At 39.2% G+C, this 9,744-nt stretch overlaps 2 protein-coding genes across 2 annotated transcripts; both read right to left on the reverse strand.

Moving 5' to 3' along the window:
* Nucleotides 1–326: 326 nt before the first annotated feature.
* On the reverse strand, nucleotides 327–1,342 carry LOC101896991 (uncharacterized). The gene is made up of 3 exons (XM_005182561.4): nucleotides 1,160–1,342; nucleotides 649–1,100; nucleotides 327–557 (listed from the first exon to the last, which is right to left on the reverse strand). The coding sequence occupies exons 1-3, from the start codon at nucleotides 1,271–1,273 to the stop codon at nucleotides 464–466; spliced, it is 660 nt and encodes a 219-aa protein (XP_005182618.2). The 5' UTR covers nucleotides 1,274–1,342; the 3' UTR covers nucleotides 327–463.
* A 2,429-nt stretch (nucleotides 1,343–3,771) lies between these two features.
* On the reverse strand, nucleotides 3,772–4,813 carry LOC101894379 (uncharacterized). Its single transcript, XM_005182546.4, has 3 exons — nucleotides 4,582–4,813; nucleotides 4,064–4,509; nucleotides 3,772–3,985 (listed from the first exon to the last, which is right to left on the reverse strand). Exons 1-3 carry the CDS (start codon nucleotides 4,696–4,698, stop codon nucleotides 3,898–3,900), a joined length of 651 nt encoding a protein of 216 aa, XP_005182603.1. The 5' UTR covers nucleotides 4,699–4,813; the 3' UTR covers nucleotides 3,772–3,897.
* Nucleotides 4,814–9,744: the final 4,931 nt, after the last annotated feature.

Here is a 9,744-nt window from a genome sequence, read left to right on the forward strand (position 1 = left end):
GTTGCATTACTCACACATACTTTCAAATACATCCATTACACACACATACACACTTAGCCAACTAAAGGCCCTGATGAAAATGATGATGACAGCGTTATGTAGCACCTCCAATAAATTTTGGCATTCATATCGAGTGTGTGTGTATGTGGGCCTTCAACTGTGCTGCGTCGACACAACGTTCGTCGCAGGAATTCGCAACCTTGTGAACTATTTGCAACCAGCCATTTGTAAATACCATTAACTATGGCGCGAGTGACATACTTTTAATGTTCACCCGCTCCCGCCGCTCTACCGATATTTCAACAACTTTCAAACTACTTTGCAACTATCATTGTTTTTCAAACTTTAATTTCTTATAACAACACATTGGAACAGAACTCACACATACATGTACTTGTATACACTTAAAACGAAACAAATAGATTTATATTTACTTAGGGCCCGTGGACGGTAACTGGTTGTCCTACATGGCAATGTGGACCAGGGCATGCAGTGCCGCAAGCAAGGTGGCCAAAATTGCGTAGTCACGAAGACCGTAGGCACCGGCGGCATAACATCTGAAAGGAGAAAATATACCCAAACACACACACACACACACACACGTATATATATTAGTAAGGATAATTTTTTCAGCGGATAATCACTTACGTGGGTGACTGGGTGATCAGCGACATGGTGCCGTTCGTGAAATTTGCATAATTCTGAGAAGCCATTGCCTCGTATGAGTTGAGGGCAGTTGTGTTGGGGTACCGATCACGTGTGAGGATAATGCCGAAGAATGTGTTGGGATCAGAGGCGTTCGTGTAGCCGCAGACAAAAGCGTAGTTTTCATAGTCGGTGTCCAGCAGCTTGTATACTGTGTACGAGGTGTTCGACAGTCCGTTGATGTAGGAAATGTTGTAACCACCGCCGTTCACAACATTGCCCAGCGCTATGTCCGTGTACATGGTCTGATTGACCCACAGATAGCTCGGGGTATTGGAGTAAGTCGTCGCTATCCTGGCCGTGTTTTGAGGTTCCATTATGAAATTGACTTCGACGCAATCCCAGTTTCCAGTGGGCGCAGGATTACGGGCCACTTCCCACCAAGTTCCATTAAACTGAAACATAAAATATGCCGTCTTTAGGATGTTGTGTCACCACCCCTCTCCAAACCTACCTGAGTGCTATTTACAGTCATGCTAGACGACTGCGTACACAATGGAGGGCTTTGTTGGGCATAGGTCAGGCCATTGGTCAGGAATATAAAACATAAAATGCCAATTGCCAGCATTCTGATGCGTGCAATGGATAATGTGTTCTTCGGGGAAATGGCAAGCAGACTGACCCACAGTAGGAAAAACAAAGGTCGATTTCACGGAAATGACGCCCCACACCTCCGACTACTTTGGACAGTTTTTTTTTTCGAAAATAATTAAAAACTCATTTAGATATCGAAACGACAAGAAATGATTGAAATGCCCAAATTCGCGGGGAACTTCAGTTGAGATAATGCAGTCGGGCATGGGTTTTAATTCATTTCAAGTGACCACCAAGCCGAAGCGGCGGGATTAACTGTACCCCGTGACGCTCTGGGCAAAACATTATAGTTATCTAACAGTTGGGAAATTCCAAAAACATTCAAATTTCGGTCATGATTATTCACATTTGAAGAAAAAGATCCGAGCAATACGTCAACATTAAATTTTACGGCTAATCAATCTCTATTCTCACTGGAGTTCCTTGAAAAGTCGGGGAAGTGATAAAACAAAACCGATGGCATAACATGATTTAAACAGAAAAATATAAACGATTAAACTGGACAAAAAATGTCAAAAGGAGATCGGCAGACCCCTTCAAATTCCATTTTTTTGAATGGGGACTACCTTTTACTAATTTACTACAATACAATGTGGATGTGCACAAAAAATATCCAACACGTTTGTTGTAAATAAAATAGTACTCATACGCATCAGCGTTATATGAGGAGGTGGGGTGGATAGAGAATCCCGATATGAACAATTCTTACACATATGTAGCCGGACGTACAGTTTACTACATACAAGTCCAATCAACTGTATATGTGAGCTGACCATCGATCATATGCCTTAATGAGGACCAACAGCCAAAATAACAAAAACATTTCTCAAAAGTCCACCAAAAATATTTATATTGGGTACATGTTGAGATTTCGAAAATTGGACGGAAGATTTTGTGATGAGTTCACGTACCACTCGCAAATTCAAAAGCAAGTTTTGCCTATTTTTTACCGAACCCCATCTACATGAAATATGTTTCCATTTGCTGTAGTCACCATTCGAGTCAAAGAATGAAACCGACAGCTAAAAAAACCCAAAATGAATTTCTTTCGAGTTGGAAACGAAAGATGCCTTTCGATTGCTTAAGAGCTGGTCCAGGAAAAGCAAGTACGCGAGCCTTCTGTGAGCGTAATTCTCTCCATACTCACGATCAGATTCATTGAAAAACAATCTAATCACAGAGTAACTCTTTGCTCGGCCCTGTCATTGAAAAACAGGCCATAAATACTCCGTTTTCAAACAAAAAATGTACAAAGTCATAATGCTACCGGATGATGGAAATTTACAACAAAATATAAATAACTTGTCCGAACTGTCTCTCTGTGGATATTTCAATATGCTGTCCAATCACTAAATGAGATGCCACATATATTTGTAGGTACTTCTTCCACTTGGAACTTGTGTGGAATTGTGAAATTTGTATTAAATCTTTGTAATTATCTTATTGTTTTCATTATTTAGTAAATATTTAGATGACAAAAGATCAATACAACTGCGTTCCGTTGGGATATGCAGAAATATTTCTGAAAGTAACCGATATTGTGGAGAGACAGTTTTTTTGTATTAATATGTATTTAATAAAAATGTCCAATGCTATCCGCATATTTGTGTTGCAGCGCGAATGTTATCCAGTATTCGAAACTCGAACACAGACACACACACGCCTACATGGATTGGTACCGCCCTGCATATCTGAATATTTTCATTAGCGGCTATTTTTGAAACATAGATCCCGCTGTTTATCACTTGACTCGTTATCTGGCAAATGATTGATTTCCAATGTAAAATTACCTCTGTTACCAAATGGAAAATGGCCTTATCTCCTTTCCTTTCTTTCCATGTAGTTGTGGGTCGTAATTGTTATTCGTTTTGCAGGGCAAAGGGGGGAAATATGCGAACATGTTGCCTCACGAAGTCAAACTGGAATATTTTTATATTTTGTGAAAATCGTAGGGTGCTTTTCCGGTGAGGGGAAAGTTTCTGCTGCTGTTTGGTCCCCAATATATACATGTGTATGTACATGTGTGTGTGTGTGTATTTACACTCGTAAACATATGTACATCGTACATTCATCACTTATAATGGGTAATAAATCAGTGGAATTTCAATTAAGTACTCGACAAGTAGACAGATGTCGCCAACTACAAATACGGTCACACACACACCGACACACATTTGTGGTTGAGTGTGTGTGTATATATGTTCATGTGCAAATATTAACCTTTCATTGATGTCTCATCGGCGTCGAGCAGTAGGCTCTTGGTATCAAAACGGTACGACTTATTCCCGAACCCAACTTTGTTTTGGAACACATCATTAATTAGATACCGAAACCAATGATGTTCCAGCGTTTATCTTATCAGACCTCACCCGGGTTGTCTATGGATTTATTGATAAGGATTGTACCCAGTTTCGATAAAGACTTCTACACACATGAAATCCAACAGAGTTGGAGAGAGAGAAGGCACAAGTCTTGGGGGGGGACCTTATTATATATCGTTTATTTTATTTTATTAGGCAACAATTCATTTAACAAATCAATAAATTAAATAAAAGTAAGTTTTAAACGTCAGTGCGACTACTTTAGACAAAGATGTACTCAGTTAAAGACTCTAATCAGCAAATAGAAAGCGGCAAACACTGAGCTCAAAAGGGGCAAGGTGGTCGACGCGGAACTGGCGTAACAGCTGTGGACGAGAGACAAACAAAATTTGTGGTTAAGATAGGTTTCGCATTTGCCATGCCAATCAACAATGGGGACTTACTTGTTCTGGGTGACATTGGCCACAGTGCTGACGTTGAAATTCACGAGGTAGGGGGCAGTGTTGTTGACCAACTGGGCCACCCAAGTGCTGTTGGGTCTTACGGTGCTGGTCAGGATGCCGCCTACCGAGGTCGTCAGATCGTTGGCCGAGGTGTAGCTACAGAAGGTCACATATGTTTTGTAGTCAGTGTCTAGGATCTTGTAGGTGGCGTTGTTAGGCTTGGCGGGAGACTTGGTGTAGGTGAAATTAAAACCGGTGTTGGCATTCACATCAGTGACATTGACAGTGGCATTCGTGAACTGGTTCATGTAGTTGGAGGTTGCGGACGAGGAAGTCCATTTGGTGACGACCAGCTGGGTGTTGTTGTTGGCCAGAGCCACATTTAACTGGACACAGCCAACGTTGGCGGCGGGAGCTTGTACAGTTTCATACCACAAGCCGGTCAGCTAAAAACGCATGTACATGGCAAAGGGTGATAAGAGAAAAATGAGGGGGGTGTATATCAACAACCAACTTACTTGTGTGGCGTTCAGATTTGCCATACCGGTGACCGTTTGGCACGGTTGCTGTGCCTGGGTGCCGAAAATGCCAAAGACCACAAGAAGAGCAGCGCAAATGAGTTTACTCTGAGCCATTTTGTCTTGGTTACTCGTCAAGGATTCGATAATGGTCGCGATAGTTGGATTGTTGTCTTCGTGGCGTGGAGACCCTCTGCGATTGCCTGGCGAAATCGTACTGAACCTCCAGTAGCAGCGTTAATAATATTTTATATCGGACTGAATTCATATCTATTTCCTTTTTATCTTGCAACCCGGCGGTATCACGTCAGGGCTTAAAGCCCCTTTGACTGTGTGCGTGCAAGTAGCGGAAGATAACAGCCGTATAGCTGAAGAAAACAAATCAATGTGCCATGGTATGAACTCACACAGCGGGAAGGTAGCTCGGCTTGTGCTGCTACTCCATTCAGCTGTGTGTGTTGTTGAGTATCGTGCAATAATTAAAAAAAAAGAAAAGAAAAAAACAAAAATTATAAAATCAGACAAGGGGATTTTTCCTAATTGAATTTCTATGAAGGGATTATTCAAGACATTTTCGAGCAATAAACATTTCTTTCAGAGAATTGTCACCCCCGACCCCCCTCCACTACACTGAAGAGTGTACTTTTCTAATTGTTGTCAATTTCACCCCCTTCTCTGCCCCTCTTTGAAGAGGCTGATAGCCAATTGATAAACATCAATTGGCATAACTCTCTATAATACGAATCCCCAGATAGCTCGAACTAATCGGAATATGGTACTTGATTTCAAGTACATGGCCATTTATTGCATGTGCGAGAGGTATCCGGCGATAGCAATACTATTTCCAAACTTTGTTGTCGCCTCGAAAACATAAATACAAAATATAGACTATTAGTCACTGCCAGCTGAAAAGAGTGTTCGCATTCATATATTAAATGACGCAATTGTTGAGACAAGGATTGCTGAATAGAAGATCGTGTGTCGTCTCGGTGGGATATGAAGAACTTTCGACAAGTAGTTCGCTTGATAATAATATCAATAAATTCCAAGAACAAAAAAAATGCAAAACCGTATTTTTGTTATTTTGGGATAAATTAATAAGAATATGGAGGTCTTTGAAGAAATTTCTACAGTAGTATTTGTTAAAATTTCAAAACTTATTTTAAATAGCAAGTGAAGAAAAAATGAGAACAATTCTCACTCAGCAAAAATATTTTGAGTAGTCACTTTTCGCTTTTGTCAGCTGTTGGCATTTTATCCTCGTAAGCCGATGGAAACTGACTTATTTTTAAGGAATAACTCATTATTTTTAGCCTACTGGTAGGGTACTTTGTTGATATTATGCGCGTGTTAGTGGGTAATGTTATATAGGTCCATGCACCTGCTAGGTCCTTTTAGCCTATTTTTTAAAATTCTTAAAAATTATTTTTTTCCACCAATGAAATTTCAAAATACTCCAAAGGTAGTAGAGTTTATTTATGTTTCATAGTTTATTTAGGTCTTTCAAACTGATTCAATTGTTTGTTGGATATTGACGTAACTGTAGTTCGCATTGAGCTTGTGGGGTATTAATTGTGCGAATAGCGTTCCAAATGAGCCTATGAGTCATAGTTAATTATCGTGACAATTTTTTTGATTATTTTTTTAAATAAAGAAGTGATAAATTAGAAAAGGCAAATGGAATTGGATTATTTTGTCAAAGAATTTTACATTCAATTTCCCTTTACCATTTCCATGTTTGTGTGTGCCTCACACCCTTTCGAGTATTGTTTCTCAATTGAATGCTTCAAATGCATTTAAGAACGAAGTAAGCTGTTATTGTTGATACAGGTCCTCAGAAACTACGATATGTGGAGTAGTCTTCACATAACGGTACTTTCGTTTTATACCAATAAAAGGCTTTGGGCCCAGTTCTTAAAGTTCGGTCAGATCGTACTTTACGCTGTTAATACTAGTTTATATTTTACAATTGTACTGTGAACTATTTAAATGTCACGTGACATTCCTACAATGCAATCAAATTCTATGCACTCATCTTCCTTCCATGGGTGTTCTGAAGTCTCATATCCTTACAGAATTAATTTTATTTGGCTGATGACAGACATTCTTAACGTTTTTGAAGGACGTATTTTCAAATGTAGTCCTTTTGGACTTATACAGGGTGTTTTTTATGAGGTTTTCTTTTAATGTGAATCATTCTGTTCTCTGACAGCTGTTTTAAAGGGGAGGGCTGCACACCAGGTTAAGGCCTTGGAATCAGTTCTTCAGATTTGCAGCTCGAAACGTGGTTTTGATTCGGTTGGGTTCATTGTTATATGCGAGCATATACATATCCAGTTCCGCACACCAAATGTATTAACTTACTCGCTGTAATAAAAATACATTAAAACTATATGATTTTTACTCCTTGCTATGAGGGACTAATAAAAAATACTAAAACGTTGTTTACGACCCGACACCAATTTGAAGGCACAACTTTTTGAACCGAGCCATTTTTTTAAGTTAAAATACGGGGTTTGGATCGGTCCAAATGTTTACAGGGTGAGATAAAACAACTGCAACAAAACCAAACGCCATAATTTTAACATTTTTTTAAAAATTTTATTGAATCAAAGCAAAAAATGTCGGAAATAGCATCAAATTTTGGAATAAGTTTTGATTGTTTTGAATTGATCACCTTTGGCACGAATCATAGAACTAATTGTTGGTCACCTTTGGTACGCTTGCTTGAGGTGTTCGACACTTTGGTACTTTTTAGTGCCGACCTTGCATTCCAAAATACTCCAGAGTCAATAGTCCAACGGATTGGTATCCGGAGATTTTGGTGGCCATTGTGCGCTGGAAATGAAGCGAGGAACCTCATTTTGTAACAAATCTTGGGTGGCGCGTGCTGAGTGCGATGGTGCTGAGTCCTGTTGGAATGTCCAAGGTGTGCAGCCAAAAGGCATTAATAAACCCTCCAGAATATTTTCGCGATAATATTCGGCATTTATTCTGATGCCACGGTCGATTAATACGAGCGGAGAGCGACCATCGGCTGTTATGGCGTCCCACGCCATCACCATGGCCGGCACTTGAGTTCTGGTGGCCAACCGAAGGTGCACATTTTTAGCTGACCTCTTTGGCAAGTAAACACGATCATTTTGTTTGTTTACAAATTGCTGGACAACGAATGTTTTCTCATCGGAGAAAACCAAATTCGGCAGCTCGCCACTTTCGGCCAAGCGAAGCAATTCTTTAGCTCTCTTGAGTCTATTTTCTTTATGTTGCAGTGTAAGTTCTTGCACTTTTTGGAATTTCAATGGCTTTACCCCGAGCTCATTCGCGATATGTTCATCTGACAAGCCATTTTTCGGCCACTGCGACCAATTCTGCTGATGTTGCTGTTTTCTTCCGTTCACTTCCTTGGCGTCGGGCTACTCTACCAGTATCACGGTAAAGAGCGATCGTACGAGACAAAAAAGATTTATTCACATTTAGATGCTGGAGTGCTCTAACGATAACCACTTCTGGTTTTCCAGCCAAAAATAAAGAAATCGCACTATCACGCTTGACTTCCATCACGAATTACTTTTTTTCTGGAAATTCTCACTAAAATGCGGACGAGTGGCTTAGTAATGATATCAGTCTTTGGTGTGGTGCCTTACAAAAATTCCATCCAATTATCTTCTCATTTTTAGATATGTCAACAAGGAACAATTTGGAGCAATGATAATCCACACGCCGTACAAGTATTACCAATGCATCCCGATGAATGTCTTAGAAGAACACCCCTTAAATAAGTATGGTCCCAAATCCATACATTGTGCTCCTCCCCGGTGATTACAATTAAGGAAAAACAATATTTGTGTATTAAAATTCAGTTTTTATTTCAGTATTTTACTCTTCTCTCACTTCATTGTCTTCAGGACAATTATATAATAATTTTAGAATTAGACATCATATTTTCAGGAGTGGCTTACGTAGGATGTAATGGTATGTTGTTAGGGACTAGAGACTCGATACTCCTTTCTGCAATAATTTGAAATAAGAAAATTGAAATTCAATTGTTGCAGAAGGGAGCAGGTCTCCTGATATGGTGTTTATACAAATTCTTATAACGGGTGTCGGGAAAAAATGTGTGGAATAATTATTTCTTTAGATTTATATGTATATATATATATTATATTTTATATACTGATTCTATACCATGATGATTGTACCGCAACAGACACTGTTTGTCAAGAAAAAAAAAGAGTAAAGTAAAATATGCAAAATCCAATGGCATTGTGTGGGATTCAAATATAAAAGATCTGCGTGACTTCCAAAATGTTTCGAAACAGTATAGGTGTATACCCAGCAAAAACTTGGGATCTGTATGAGACGATTGAAACAGAACTTCTTTTACTCTATACCGAGTACACTTTCGACTACACTACACTACACTTTCGACTACACTACCAACGGTTGTGAGTTCTAGACTCGAAAACGCACCCAATTGTTGATGTACATTTAAAGCTTGAATCTTGAAACCTTTTATGTTCATGCGTGTGTGTGATCGACTTGTTGTTAAACATAAGATTGCGAGTTAAATACCAGCAGCAGACAAATTATTATTTTTTTTTTTTGACTTTTACTGGCATATGATTAGGAAACCCATTATTTGGTTGGTTTGGTTAGTTTTGCTGGTTAAGAAGTGCACACCGATGTATTATGGGCTTTGTTCCTTTACCTTTGCAGGATTAAAACAAGTGGAAGTGAAATGAATATAAAATTCACTCCGACAGTCAGTAGGTGGCAATTATATTATATATTACCAATTTCTACCATAACGTCATATTGCACAGTGGTCCCAAACCGTGACACTGTTGACTTCTACTTTATATGTGAGGTATACAAATCAGTGAATATATTGTAACGAGAGTCCAAAATGCCAAATTGCATCAAAATATGTACCCAAATCAACAAATGTACCTAAGGTTATAAGGACTACGCCCAAAGGTGTTCACTAAAAAAGGTAAAGAATGAAGGTCGAATCCCTTGGGAACATTTCCCAAAGCTGCCTAATAGATGCCGATGCGTTCTTCAATAAACGTTTTGGAAGTCAGCTGCTTGATTAAATTTATTTGGACTTTTAATCAGAGTCACCATATATTCATTGGCGGACTCTGGCCCATTATATAT

Source organism: Musca domestica, unplaced genomic scaffold (assembly GCF_030504385.1).
Source record: "Musca domestica strain aabys unplaced genomic scaffold, Musca_domestica.polishedcontigs.V.1.1 12, whole genome shotgun sequence".
NCBI lineage: Eukaryota > Metazoa > Arthropoda > Insecta > Diptera > Muscidae > Musca > Musca domestica.